Raw genomic sequence first — 15,923 nt, 5'->3', positions numbered from 1 at the left:
ATTTCATCTTGACCCACAAGTTATTTAGAAGTATGTTGTTTAATTGATAATTATTTGTGGGTTTCTAAGATTTTCTTCTGTTCATTTCTAATTTAATTCTGTTGTCATTGGAAAACACTTTGATTTTTACTCCTTTTAAACGTACTGTGAATTGTTTTATGGCCTATTAATATTATATAGTAAAGAATCTTTCATGTGTGCTTTAAGCAAGTTGCATTCTGCATACATTGGAAAGAATTTTCTATATTTGTAAATTGGTCAGTGGTGTTGTTTAAGTCTTTTTTACCCTCACTGATTTTTTGTCCAGTTGTTCTACCAACATACAGAGTTGGCTACTCAAATCTCCAACTAATATTGTTAATGTGTCTATTTCTCCTATCTGTTGGTTTTGGATTTGTGTATTTTAAAGCTTTGTTATTACATACATATACAACTACAATTTATTCTTTTAAGGTATTAACCCTTTTATCATTATGAAATGTTCCTCTTTGTCTCTAATATTTGTTTTTAAGTCTATTTTGTCTGATATCAATATAGTCTGTTCAGTTGGTATAGTTACTATTTGCATAGCATCGCTTTTTCTAATTTTTTCTTTTCATACTATTTGTTTCTCAGAATCTAAGGTTTTCTCTTATCTACAGCTCATTGATCTTGATTTTTTTAAATCCACTATGACAATCTTTGTCATTTGACTGGGGTATTTAGACCATTTATTTAATGTAACATTATTATTGATATGGCTATATTTACATTTCCCATTTTGCACTTTATTATGTCTCCTGTCTTTTTTTTCTTGTTGTTCCAGGCTTCTCCTTTATTGCCTTATTTTGTATTAAATAGTTATTTTCTTGTGTATCCTTTTATTCCTGACTTATTTGGTAAGTATATTTTTGAGCCATTTTCTTAGTGGTTGTTATTACACTATATACTTTCGTTTATCACAATCCACCTCCAATAAATATTGAAATACAGGCAAAATATAAAAACAAAAACTTGCTCCAGGCTGGGTGCGGTGGCTCACGCCTGTAATCCTAGCTCTCTGGGAGGCCGAGGCGGGTGGATTGTTTGAGCTCAGGAGTTCGAAACCAGCCTGAGCAAGAGCGAGACCCCGTCTCTACTAAAAATAGAAAGAAATTAATTGGACAACCAAAAATATAGAGAGAAATTAGCCGGGCATGGTGGCGCATGCCTGTAGTCCCAGCTACTCGGGAGGCTGAGGCAAGAGGATCGCTTGAGCCCAGGAGTTTGAGGTTGCTGTGAGCTAGGCTGACGCCATGGCACTCACTCTAGCCCAGGCAAAAGAGTGACACTCTGTCTCAAAAAAAAAAAAAAAAAAACTTGCTCCAGTATAGTTTAAATCCCTCTTTTCTCCTTTGTACTATTTTCACATATTATGTCTATACATTATAAATTCAATATTAGTGTTATAATTACTGATTTTTACAATTGTATGTCTTTATAAAGGTAAGAAAAGGAGAAAAATTATAGTGTCTTTACATTAAACATTAACTATTTATATTAACAACAATTTCTGGTGATTTTCATTCTTCCTGTGAATTTGATTTACTATCTAGTGTCATTTCTTTTCATCCTGAAAGACTTCCTTTAGCATTTCTTGTAATGCAGGTCTTCTAGCAATGAATTCTCTCAGGTCTTATCTTGGAATGTTTATTTTGCCTTCATTTTTTAAGTATAATTTCTAGTGGACATAGGACTCCTGGTTGATTTTTTTTTTTTTTTCCTTTTGGTAGCTTAAATGTCATTCTAGTGCCTTCTGGTGTCCACTGTTTCACATTAGAAGTTAGTCATTAATTATACAGATGTTTCTCATGTACCTTTTTTCTTTGTCAAAGATTTTCTCTTTGTCTTTCAATACTTTGACAATGTTGTGTGTAGGTCTGGATCTCTATTTTTCCTAATTGGGCTTCACTGAGCTTCTTAGATGTATAGATTAGTTTTTGGCCATAATTTCTTCAAATATTTTTCTCTGCCCCTTTCTTTCTATGATTCCTATCACACATACATAGGTAAACTTGATGTTGATCCACAGGTCTCTGAGGCTCTGTTGATTTCTCTTTAATCTTCTTTACTCTCTGATCTTCAAATTAGATCATCTACCTTAAAGTTCTTCTGTGATGTCAAACTTGCTATTGAGACCCTCTAGTAAATTTTTCATTTCAGTTACTATATTCTTCAACCTCAGAATTTCCATTTGGTTGTTTTTTAAATCATTTCTATCTCCTTATTGAAATTTTTTCTATTCGTCACGTTTTCCTTTAATTCATTGTTTACATTAAGTGCTTGGACTCACTTGTAATGGCTTATTTGAAGTCTTTGTCTGCTAAATCTAACATCTGAAAATACTATTTCTAATGTGTGCTTTTTTCCTTAACACAGTCACATTTTTCTATTTCTTTGTACACTTCATAATTGTACTGAAACTGATATTTTAGATAATATACCTTAGCAATTCTGGATTGTGCTATATGCCTCTAAAGACTGTTGTCCCTGTTTAGTTTCTTTGTTCACTTACCAGTCAGGGTTAACTCTGTGGAATTTGTTTTCCACAAAGTGTGCAGCTGCTAATATCTCTACTTGGTCATTTTATTATTTATTTAATTCGTATTTTTAAGCCCAGCTTCCTAGGGATTGCCCCTGTGACTATATAGCTTAATATCATACAATGACCGGAAAGAAATTCTGCCCAAATACCTTGAGCCAGTAAGGCTTCCAGCCCTTGCCAATGACTCTGCATGTTGGTAGGAGAGTGTATGAAAAGTTCAGGCTATTTTCAAGTCAACCTAGGCTTTTACTTTCTGCTGAGCCCTTTCTGGTCTCCTATATGCACGTACTCAGCCTCTAGGGCAACCAGGAGTATATGACCAGCTTGGGCTCTCTCCAGTCTCCGATATACATGTATATAGCTTCGGCCAGGAATATGCTCATCCCAATCCCAATCCCAATCCGGTGCAAGTAGAATCATTGGCCATCTCTACTCACCTGACTCCAAGATTATCAGTTCCACCATTAGTACTTCTAGAAGTGAGCACCACCCAACTGTGTAAGTCCCCTTCTACTAAAGCAGTACAGTTGTTGGTGCTCATGGCCCACCCTGCCCTGGGTAGATGTCTTGAAATAACCAAGCCAGAAGTGGGGGTGGGGAAAGGTAACAATGCCAGCATAAAATACTACAGAGTACCACTTTCCTTTAACAGTTTTTAAACATAAACACACTTCTCCAACTGTTGTATGCCTTTGGTTTATTGCCAAAGCACTGAAGTTGTTTCTTTGTTCAGTTTTGTCCAACTTTATAATTGTTTTGGAGAGGAGAGAATCTGCCAACTTTCTTAATTGGCCATGGCTGAAATCCCACCCCAGCTCACTCAATCTTAACAATATGAAAGAATACATATCCTCTCTTATTAACAGAAGAAGAACCTTAAGTGAGCTGCTCTAAGTTATACAGCAAATAAAAGACTCATTGGGCACCTACTATGTGCTAACTGTCCTATGTGCTTGAAATATATGAAGGAGCAAAAGAGATAAAGATCCCTGCCTTAGTAGAGTGTAAATTCTAGTAGGAGATACAAGTAATAAATATAACTAAATTATATAGTGCATCTGAATGTGATTACAAGCTATAGACTATGAAAAAAAGTACACCATAATAAAAGGGACCAGGGATTGAGGGTAGGCCTCATTCACAAAGTGACACCTGAGCAAAGACTTGAAGGTTAAAGGAGTTAAAGTAGCCAAGCAGATAACTGGAAGAAAAGCATTCCAGGCAAAGGGAACATAAAGCAAAAGCCCTAAGGTTGAAGTGAAACTGGAATGTTCAAGTAATATTAACAGCAACATTAATATCATCAGTGACAGGGAGATGTACTAGTTATCTACTGCTGTATAACATATTACTCAAAACTTAGTGGTTTAAAAGAACATTTATTATCACAGATTCTGTGAGTTAGGAATATGAGCACAGTTTAGCTAGGTCTTGAAACTCAGAATTTCTCCTAAGGTTATAATCAAGGTGTTGGCCAATACAGCAGTTATCTCAAGCCTTGTTGGGGAAGAACCTGCTTTCAAGTTCACTCACATGGCTGTTGGTGGGATTTAGTACCCCACTGTATGTTGGCCACTTTCAGTTCCTTACTTATGTAGGCCTCTCCGTACACAACATGACAGCTTGCTTAATCAGAGCAGGCAAGAAAAAAGAGAGTAGAGCAAGCCAAAGTCACTGTCTTTTAAAACCTAATCTCAGAAGTGACATCCCATTTTTGCCACATTCTCTTTGTTAGAAGCAAATTACTAGGTCCAGAACATAGTCAAGAGGAAGGGATTACATAAGGGCGTGAATAGTAGGAGGTAGAGAGCATTCGGGCCATCTTATGAGTTTGCCTATCACAGGAGAGTAGCAGAGGTCAGAGAGGTTTACAGGATGGGGAAGAACTCCAGATCACATAAGGCCCTGTGTAGGCTGTAATAATGACTGTCTTTCACTGCGAATTAAATAGGAAGCTATTTCAGAGTTTTGAGCAGATGAGGAACAAAAATTTGTCATGTTTTTAGAGGATCACTATGACTTCTGTACTGTGAATAAAACAAGTGTAGAGAAGAGACGTGTTTGGAGGCTCCTGTAATAACCCAGAAAGAGACAATAGTGGCTTAAACAGGATAGTAGCCAGAAGGTAGTGAGAAGTGATCAGATTCTGGATAAACTTGGAAAATCAAACACAAGAGAATTTCCTGCCACATTTGATACAAAATGTGAAAAAATAAAGATTCAAAGATGACTCCAAGGTTTCTGGCCTGAATAACTCTATCCTTCCAGTGTATAACAAATTGAAGGTCAGTTCCTTTAGAAATGTTAAATTTGAGATGTCTTTGATTTCTTGATAGAAATTCATGAAAAATATGAAATTCCAGAGAGTTCTGTACAAAGATTTAAATGTGGGAGTTTGGCATATAGGTGACATTTAGAGTCAAGCAACACTATAAAATCATCAAAGGATTAACTGAGATAGAAAATAGGTTCAAGGATTAATATCTGGGGCATAGAAGTGTTAAAAAGGTTGGTAAGATGAGGGGAAAAAAAAAAGGCAAAGGAAACTCAAAAGGCACAACCAGGGATGTAAGAAGAAAAACAAGGAACATACGTCTCTCTAAAATCTGGAGTGTGAAAGAAAGTTTATATTATGCGACAAATCAGTAGTTTTATTTAGAGACAGAATATACAAGTCACACCAGCTGTAAGTACAAGCTATCACTTGTTTTCCTAATATTTCCACTTGAAAACAAATTCTTAGGCTACTAGGTTGCAAAGAGTCTTTATCCAATCTCTTGAGCAAACTTGACCAGAAACCACTTAGAAAATACCCCTGTAATTATGAATACTTTCTTTCAAACAGCAGGAGGGAGGGGCAGGAGACAATACACAACAGTATGTTATCAACAAGTATTTTACAGACCAGAATCAAACAAGTCTCCAAAATTAGTCCCAGTCTATCTTGTCTGAAAAAGCACTGAAATATATTATTACAGATGTTTTCAAAACAATAGTGTCAAAAAAGATGGAAATTTGATAACATAACTAGGTCAATTCTTTCAATATTAACTTTCCCATATCATTGCACTAACAGAAAATTTGTTTCTTTTGTTCTCCTATCTGATTTGAATAAACAACAGCAGATAACACCTATTTAGCACTAACCGCATGTCTCACACTCCTAATCCTACGAAGTAGGTACTATTTTATCACCATTTCACAGGTGGAGAAATCAGAGAAGTCAAATGACTTCAAGGTCTCAAATACTCTTCTCAAATTAGCATCCATAAGTAGAAGTAGCAGTAAGCCTGACTTCTGCAAACTTTCGAGGATAAAACACCCAAAATTCTATTAATATAAAAGAAGATCTTCAAAAATGTGGTTCCCAGACCCTAGAATTTGCAGAGATCCTTTCGGGGTATCCACATATCAAAATTATTTTCATAACGATACCAAGATTTTATTTGCCTTTCCATCTACATTTAAACTGATGGTGCAAAAACAACACTGGACAAAACTGCTGGCCCTTTAGAAGGAATCAAGATAGTGGACCCAAAACTGTATTAGCAGTCATTGTATTCTTCAGGGGGAAGGGAGATTTGAGACTTTTATTCATGAAGTCCCTTTCAAAGCAGTAAAAATTCTATTAAATGTCCACATTTAAGTATACATCCTTTTAATATTCCGTGTAAAGGAAGTATACATAAACCATACTTTACTTGTATTTCACAATGTCTCAATGGCATTTGCACTATTTGGGCTATTTCAGTTGTAAGCTACACTAGCCACTTTTATTTCTAAGAACTGACAGATGAGCAATGGTTATCTAGACTTCAGTATCAGGCAGACTTCTTAAAAAATGAACAATGAGACTGTCACTTCAAAGGAAAATAAGTGACAGTATTTGTTACCAATGAAAAAAACCCAAGCTTTCATGAGAAAATTAGAATTTTGGAAAGTGTAAATCTACCACCTTGAGTTGTACAGCTTCCCAATATATATAAAGACTTTTCTGATAAGAATAATGGTGATATTAATGAATGTGGTTTTTCAATGTATAATGGATGTGTCAACATTTGGAAGACCTGTATTATTCAGTGAACCAATATTTTCCAAATGAATAAATCATAATGTCAAAAATTGTGCATGGTAAAAGATCCACTCAAAGTACAAACGGACCAGTGGATTTTAATGTAATGGAATATGAAAAGATAGTGAGGGTATAAAATTCAATCAGTAATTTCAAAGTATTTAATAGTTAACAATCCTAAACATCTTCATTGAATAAGACAACTAAAACTACTTTGAGAGCTTTAAGAGTTTAAATCTTTTTGACCAGTTTCTCTTCTGTAGAAAACCAACTAGCATCTAAACTAGCACCTAAATTGGCACCTAAAGAAAAAATTTGACTAGTATAGGAAAAACCCTGTATCAGTAACTCTTTGAAAGAAAGTATATATATAATCTACTCTAAGTTATTACTAATTAAGCATCTAAAATCAGAATCAGCACCTTTAACTTTTCAGTAATAGATTCCCAGGCTGCCTATCACACCAAAGTAAATCAGAATCTCTGGACATGATTTAGCATTCTGTATTACTTAAAAGGTCCCCAGATGATTTCTGAAGATACTCTGGGGGTTCAATGATTAATTCCCATAGGTAACATCCCCAGAACCATTTATTAAAAGGTAGCTCACTTAATGGTAAGAAGCTCCAGTTTAGGAAATAAGATCTACTTTGGGCTATGCCATTCACTAACAAAGTGATTTTTAACATCTGTCAACATCAATTTCCTCATCTGTAAAAGGTAGGAAAAAAAGGATGAAGGGAGAGAGGGGGGAAATATTCATGAAAATTAAATAAAATGTTGAATGTGAAAGTCTTACACAATGCCTGGCAAAGTTAGACAATGAAAATGTGTTGATACATTAGAAGAGATTGGATGAACTTAGAATCTGACAGAAGGGATAGATAATGATATTTTGGATTATTTGGAGTCTGTGCTGTCCCCAAGATCCAGAAGACATCTAATAGGCAGTTTCAGCAGAAACAGCTGGGCTTGAGGAGAGTACCTATCTCAGAAGCTGCACAATCATTTCAGGCTCTAGCTGTGGGTCACTACTGAGTCCAAAGCTAAAGGCCTATTAGCCATAGCTGAGATAGGCACGACTAACATTATGACAATGATGTTTAATATTATCCAATTAAATTTTGTTTTGATTCCATGGTCATCAAGAAATGTTCTATTCATAACTTGGCTTTTCAAACAAATTTCTTCCCTAGATCAGTGTTCAACAATCCTATTCCAAGGCAATTATATATAGTTCTCACTAAAACCTAAATTCTGCAGAGAATCCAGCCATAAGCCCCCGAAAGCATCCAATGTTTGTAATGATTAACTTATCTCCTATGCATTTAAGATGATACTAAGGACACATTATCCGTGGGAGGATTGAGGACACATTATCTTCAGGAGGACTGAGAAAAATACTCACTAAAAACCTTTGCTATAGGTTTAATTCTCTCCATGGAACCAAGTGAAAAAAGCTACATAAATTAACATTACATTTTATAAGTCTTTTATGACTTTAGTTATAATACAATGGATTTGTCCAGTGGTCTCTAGGTTCAGTGACAAGATATGCATGGACTTGGACTTCACCAATATACAAATTGGCTTGTCTTGTCACATGTTCTATAGGATAAGTATACTTTAGTGTCACACAGGTGATAGACTCCTTCCCCAAAACTATTTTTGAAGAAGTAATTTACATCTTTTTAATAAATTTATACTGAAAAGGCAACATTCTACTTAATATAGCACCACTTCAGAGGTTTTACCTTAATGGGTCAAAATTATATTTTATTATATTTAAAGTACTTATCAGAAATATTAAATTCTATTTTAAAATATCATAAAAATCTCAAATCTACCCCAAAGAAATAGAATTTCATGGGTCCTATAGATTTTACATGAGGACAAAAGGCAAAGATTAGAGACAAAGCAGCTAAATTAAAATCCAATAAAACTCTTGAAAAAATTATCCCATCAATAGAAACTTCTGTAGATTTCTTTCAGTTTCCAATTTAATGTCCTACCAAAATCTTATTCAACATCTTAATTTATTGTTGGAAAAAAGCATTCCTTTACTAAATCAGCAATTATACATTTTTATAAAAGCATGAGTTTCATGTTGATTCAAAGACAATTTTGGAAACATCTAGATGGTTTCATAAAACTTTTATAATCTAACACTAGAGGAAGGAGAAAAGAAGGAAGAAGGGACCAACTGACATTATCCCTGGTTAAAATGGCTCTGTAGAGTACAATAAAGATGATGGTACAAATTCCCCTAGAGTGCATTCTACTACTGTCGATACTTAGAAAAAAATTTTAGAAACTGAGACTTTAAATCAAGAGCACAAGTGTGGTAAATTGGTAATGGTAACAAAAGGAGAGAGGTGAGGTTTAAAGTAACTGAATTGAACCACCACAAAGAAGTGTTACAAGTGAACCTAAATGAAGCAAAATAGGTTAAAGAAGTTTCAGGATTTTGATAATGAATCTTTATTACTTATTGCTAGCGTAGAAAACAGTAATCTCATCTGTAATACCAAAATTAAACGTTTATACACAGTTTTATTCTATATTTTGGTTAGCAGCCCAAATAGGAAATGAAACTGAAGGATACTTACTATAGTAACCATATAATACAGTGTCCTCAATCTGTCTGCTGACATTAGCATTAGCCCAGTCCTAGGATGAAAAGGAAACAATGTAAATATTAATGAAACATCCATTTGCCCGATTACAGTTAAGCTTTAATGACTGAATATCATTTCTAAAATCTATCAACTCAAATAAGGTATAGTCTATGTCTTCAAGAAGTAGAAGACAGATAATAGACAAATCTCAATATGTAAATACTAAAATAAGACAACAATATGGTTCTGGGGAAACACAACAAAAACACCTAACTCAGACTGAAGATCAGGGATGGCTTCCCCAAAATGACCATACTGAGACCTGAAGGGAAAGAGGACATTCTCAGGGAAATGGAGACAGGAAGAGAGGGAGGGAGAGAAGGAGAGAAAGAAGGAAGGAGGGAGGAAAGAACATACAAGGAATGTTTGAAAGAACTGCAAGAAGCTAAATTTAGATTCACTAGAGCTCATGGAAAGGTAAGAGAAAGCAGGTGGAGGGAGGGAGGAGCAGGGCATATGTTTGAGAGACTTGTGAGTCATGCTAAGTATTTTGGACTGTGTCCTAAGGGCAATAGAAAATAGCGATGAATTTTATGCAGAGAGGGACAAAGCTGATTTGCAATTTAGAAAGAACACATTTGAGCATAAAGTACATTTTTTAAAAAACTAAAAGTCAATTTATACTCCTTTGCATTCATCCTACACAAGTGTTCTTTAAATTACTAAACTTAGAAAATATAATTCAAATTAATCTTGTAAAACAGGAAAAAAGCTATACATTACTGAGTTAGAACTGAGGTACAGTGGCAAGTCTTTTTGTCTAACTCTAAATACTGTGTATGTGAAAAATAAAACCTGCAGAATCTAAGGGACTTGTCACTGCTATTAAGGAGGAAGACTCAAATTAGAATACAGGTCAAATTTTTTACAAACACTTGAAAAGCTCAAGCCAACATCCCACTACTAGTGTTCTTAAGGAAGGATATCAACATTTAATTCTCTTAAAATGATTTAGGATTTTTCTTTTTTTTTCTTTTCCTTTTTTGCCTACAAACACCTGTATCAATGAGTATCTACGAATGTCTTGCTGATAAATGCCTAAAAGAAAATGTAGAAAATCCAAACTTCTATAAATGCAAAACCTTGATACACAACACACAATAAAAACAGTATTTTCCTAATAGCAATAAAAACTATAAAAAAACTTAATAGGACAAATAAAAAATTTATGTTAACTATATAAAAATAAAGGGAAAGTAAACTGCTCTCACATATAAAGATTTTATTTTTTATTTCAAAATATTGAAGAACTACAAATGTTTTTGTTACATAGCTTTTATGATGCTTAAGTCAGGGCAATTAGTGTGCCCATCACCCGAATAGTGTTCATTGTACCTGATAAGTAGGTTTTTCCCTTCCCCTCATTCTCTCTCCCCACTTTTTGATTTCCAATGACTTTTACTGCTCGCTGTGCCCATGTGTGCCAATCCATTAGTTCCACATTGTTAGAGAGCACATGTGGTGTTTGTTTTTTCCATTTCTGAGATACTTCACTTAGGATAATGGTCTCCAGTTCCTCCAAACTGCTGCAAAAGACATTAATTCATTCCTTTTTACGACTGAGTAGTACTCCATGGTATGTATACATCGCATTGTGTTAATCCACTCATGAATTTATGGGCGCTTAGGCTGATTCAACTGCTTTTCAATTCTGAATTGTGCTGCAAAAAAACATCTGAGTGCAGCAGTCTTTTTGATAAAATGACTTCCCAGTAGTGGGATTGCTTAGTCAAATGGTAAGTCTGTATTTATTTCTTTAAGGAATCTCCATACTGTTTTCCATAGAGGTTGAACTAATGTGCAGTCCCACCAACAGTATATAAGCATTCCTTTCTCTGCATGCACACCAGCATCTATTGTTTTGGGACTTTTTGATAATGGCCATTCTAACAACAGTAAGTTGATATCTCATTGCGGTTTTAATTTGCATCTCCCTGCTGATTAGTGAGGTTGAGCATTTATTCATCTGTTTTTTAGCCATTTTTCTATCTTCTTTTGGAAAACTTTTATTCATGTCATTTGCCCACTTTTTAATGGGTTTTTTTTCTTGATTTGTTTGCATACTTTATAGATTCTGGATATTAGCCCTTTATTGGATATACAGTGTGTGAATATTTTCTTCCATTCTAATAGGTTGTCTATTTACTCTGTTGATTATTTCCTTCGCTGTGCAGAAGCTTTTTAATTTAATCAAATCCCATTTATTTATTTTCGTTGTTGCTGTAATTGCTTTTGGGGTCTTAGTCATAAATTCATTGCCTAGGCTAATGTCTAGAAACAAGTTTTTTCTATATCTCCTTCTAGAATTTTTATGGTTTCATGCCTTACATTTAAGTCTTTTATTGATCTTGAATTAGTTTTTGTATGTGGCAAGAGATGGGGGTCCAGTTTCATTCTTCTGCATGTGGCTATCCAGTTTTTCCAGCACCATTTATTGAGTAGGGCTTCCTTTCTCGAGTATATGTTGTTGTCTGCTTTGTTGAAGTTCAGTTGGTTGGAGGTAGATGGTTTTACATGTAAAGATTTTAAATATTTAATACCAATTCTATTCTTCCCCAAATTAATCTTAAAATTAATATATGTTGCCAATCAAAATATCAATGTTCTAGGGGGTGGAGTATATTAGCATGTTCATTCTAAAAATCATCTGAAAAAAACACATAGGCTAGGGCCATAAAAAATTGGAAAAAGCCAACAATAAGGAATTTTCCAATTATTACATTTTACTAATAAAATATGTCAATCTATTATTATAGTAACTTTCACCTACCTATTGACAAAATGTAAAACAATCATATCCAATAGTGTCAAAATGTGGAGGAAAAGCCATCTCCTACACAGTAAGGAAGACAGCCTATAATCTAGACACTTTGTAGAATCTATCCTAAAACTATTCACACAAATTAGGATGGATATCAGTACGTGGATATTTTTTAAAGACAGGTAGTATTGTCCAGTGAATTACATCAGGAGCTCTTACTGGGCAACAAGCTAGCCCAAGTGAGCCCTACCTTTTCCACGCAAGAGAAGCTGCACCAATTTCAACTACTCATGAGACAAAGGGGCCCAGAGTCTTCAGGTGCTCAGCAACTGGAATGTCCTCGCACCCAATGAACAGCTTGTACCTACTCAGTTCGGACAACTTTGCACTCAAGTCCAAAGTTTTTATCTACCTGCAAGACCACTCTTCCGCTTGCTGTATAAGAAGAGAAAAGAAAAGGAGGGTGGGGCACCTTCTTATGAAGGACCTGCACTTCAGGAGAGCTTATCTCTTTGCATAATGTCAAGTTATATGAGAACCTGAGCACTTACTGATCCTTATCCCAGTAATTTCCAGCCTGTACCAAGTAACAGTTATTGGTTTTCATACAAGAGCCCTTTACCCAACAACATTTGGGGTAGTGTTATTTATTTATTTTTTATTTTTATTTTTTTTGAGACAGGGTTTTGCTCTGTCTCCTGGGCTACAGTGCAGTGGCATCAACAAACCTCAAACTACTGGGCTCAAGCGATCCTCCTGCTTCAGCCTCCCAAGTAGCTGGGACTACAGGCATGCCACCACACCTAGCTAATTTTATTTTTTGCAGAGAAGGGGTCTCGCTCTTGTTCAGGCCAGTCGCAAACTCCTGGCCTCAAGCGATCAAGTGCTAGGATTAAAGGGATGAGCCACTGTGCCCAGCCAAAAATATTTTTTAAAAAAAGAAAAAAGAAACTGAAAACAATCAGAATGCCCAAGGGAGAAATGGTAAAATACATTGTACATTCATAAAATAGAATAACATGTAGGCATTAAAACAATGAGATCTATACTGGTATAGATGGATATCCATGAAGTACTCTCAATGAAAGAAATATCCATATATAGAAATAAAGTATAAATACTTTTTACCACATGGAATGGGAAAGCACTAGGGAAAATTCTAGGCAATGACTGCAAATTTTTTCATCAATGATTCAAGTATCCAAGTGAATATGTACATAATCAAAGCTTCAGCTCCTAAGAACTGTGCTTCTTTAGAGATTATTTCTGCATCAAAACAGAAGTGTAAAAGGATTTTTGATGAGGATGATCAAATTAAGAACAATGTATCAATGGGCCAGAGAATAATTACATCTATCCCTTTTTACTTATTACACACTATGTAAATTCCTACCAATTTCCAAAACAACCCCAGAAGGTAGTTATGTCCCCACTGAGAATCACTTAAAAGTTAAACTTTAAAATTGGACAAAAGCCCAATCTCAGAAAAAAAAAAAATTAAAAGTAGAAAGTCTGAAGGTAATTTAAAGCAAAAGAATCATTGAAATTTAGCATCCCTTTCAACACGGATTTTGGGGGAGGAGGGGGGAAGAAATATAGCATCTTTTACTCGGTAATGATCTTTTGCTAGCCAATTCTGTGGCAATAAGAGTATTACTGTTACTATTTTAAACCTACAAATATGTGTAAAATATACAACATCACTCAAGTACTATTAGTGAATTTGGCTTTTACATACTCTTTTGCCTCCAAGGTATTTGATGTACTATCAAGAGAGCTTAGTTTATGAAACCTTCCTTCTTCCATATTTTGAGAACTGCTATGCCCTTGATATGTTTTATAAACTACTGTCTCCCAAAGTAGAAACTTTGGGAGGAACTTTGGAGTTATTTAAGACCCAAAGAAATGTGAGACATCAAGAACTAATATTAAATAAAGAATATTAATGAAGAATGTTTCAGAAGGAAGGAAAAGGATATGAATTCCATAGAATACAGATGTAGTTGGTCACATATGTAAATTCCCTTTCTCATTCTTCAAGTTGACTTTTTGAAACCTCTGTACAATCCAAATCTCCAACATGACTCTCCTTACTTTTACCTAATAACCTCACTTTAGACCAGTGGTTCTCATTCAGGAGCCATTTTGATCCCCATGGGGCATTTGGTAAGGTCTGGAGACATTGGAGGGAGGGGCCAGTGTGCTACAGGAATCTAGTTGGTAAACGCCAAGGATGCTGCTGCTAAACATCTACGATGTACAGGACAGCACCCCACAACAAAGAATTATTCAGCACAAAATGTCAATGGTTAAGAAACACTGACTTAGAGGTCTCTTAAATAATTTGAATCCAAAAGACAGGAGTTCACTCAACTTACTATCAAATCTAAAACCTACCTCCATTTATATACAAATTCTAGGCCATCCTTTCTCTAAATTGTCCATATTCCTATTTATGGCCAACTCTTTCGCTTTGAAAACCCTAACCTCTGTGCCTTCTCAAGGACACTGCACCTGCAATGACCCTTTCTCCTCTCTCAAAAATTTCCCCCACTCTACTAAACCCTAAAGTATACAAACTCTAGTAACTTCCACTAAACACAAAGAGATACGCACACAACCACCACAAATAAAAATATCTCTGTCAGCCCCTCTTCCTACTCCCCTAGAGCACAAAACTTCCTGAAAAGTTGCCAGCATTCCCTATCACTACTTCCTGACCTCCTTGTCCACACTGAACCCACTCCAAGCTGACCGCCCTAACGTTCTGCCAAAATTACTCTTCATGGTCAACACTGACCAAAACCAACACATACTTTTCTACCCCTCTCATTTCACCTGTCAACATCACTGGAAAAAGCTATCATTCTCTCTTCCTGAAACAAATTCTCTGATCTCCATGAAGCCTCCCTCTTCTGTGTTCCTTCTAACCTCTCAGGTTGCAGCTTTTCCCCTTGGGCTGGACCCTATGTAAAGGAACATTCCAATCCTACCTAGGTCCAATGCAAGTTTTCCGACTACTAGGTCCTCCCAGCTACTAGTCACTCTATAGCTCTAAATATCATCCATATGTTGGTTCCCAAATACTTTTCTCCAGCCCTAAACTATCCCCAGAGCTTCAACTCCCTACTTGACACCTCCACTTGAATATGTAGTATAATGGGCACTTTGAAGGTAACTTGGCCAAAATACAACTCTTTTCGCTATACTCCCTTACTTGCCCACACACATGCTTATGCCCTGTTATTCCTCCAGGTTTCCCTATTTCTCTAAGGTATACAAAAACCTAAGTAGTGGTGCTCCAATTTTCTTTTTTCTTCACCTGCACCCCCCATATCTAATCCATCAGCAAATTCAAGCAGTTCTACCTCCAAAACATATACCCATCTTAATAATTTTTCTCCACTAGCACTAGTCCAAGTTATCTTTAAATCTTCACCTTCATTAACTTTCCATTGTATAGTTAGGAGAAAATCTAAACTCATTGACATGACTTAAGTGTCATAAACAACCTGGCTCCACCTTCCTCTGGATCTCAGCTTGTACCAGAGCAAAATCTTCAACACCACACTTCAGACAAATAAGCCTAATTCGTCCCTGCCTGAGGGCCTCTGTATTTGCAGTTTCTTCTCCCTAAAGGCTCTCTCCCTCTGGCTCTTTACTTTAATAGCCTGGCTCCTCATTCAGGTCTCATTTCAAGTAATTTCAGCTATCTAGCCTTCCTATTCCCCCACCTGAATTACCCACAACCTAATCAGACTCTCATACTAATATTAATCTGTTATATTTCTTTAATCATCAGGGGAGGGTAGAGTAAGATATGAACATCAGAACACTATATGTTTTAAAA

At 35.6% G+C, this 15,923-nt stretch overlaps 1 protein-coding gene across 1 annotated transcript in view; it reads right to left on the bottom strand.

Moving 5' to 3' along the window:
• LMBRD1 (LMBR1 domain containing 1) overlaps positions 1-15,923 on the bottom strand; it is a 133,511-nt gene that overhangs the window by 109,990 nt on the left and 7,598 nt on the right. Inside the window, exon 2 of the mRNA XM_012646514.1 lies at positions 9,244-9,304. Within this exon, the coding sequence (XP_012501968.1) occupies positions 9,244-9,304 (61 nt within the window). The remainder of the gene's footprint in view (positions 1-9,243; positions 9,305-15,923) is intronic.

Source organism: Propithecus coquereli, unplaced genomic scaffold (genome assembly GCF_000956105.1).
Source record: "Propithecus coquereli isolate 6110/MARCELLA unplaced genomic scaffold, Pcoq_1.0 Scaffold244, whole genome shotgun sequence".
In the NCBI taxonomy this organism is placed as follows: domain Eukaryota; kingdom Metazoa; phylum Chordata; class Mammalia; order Primates; family Indriidae; genus Propithecus; species Propithecus coquereli.
This window is presented reverse-complemented; position numbering and strand designations above follow the sequence as displayed.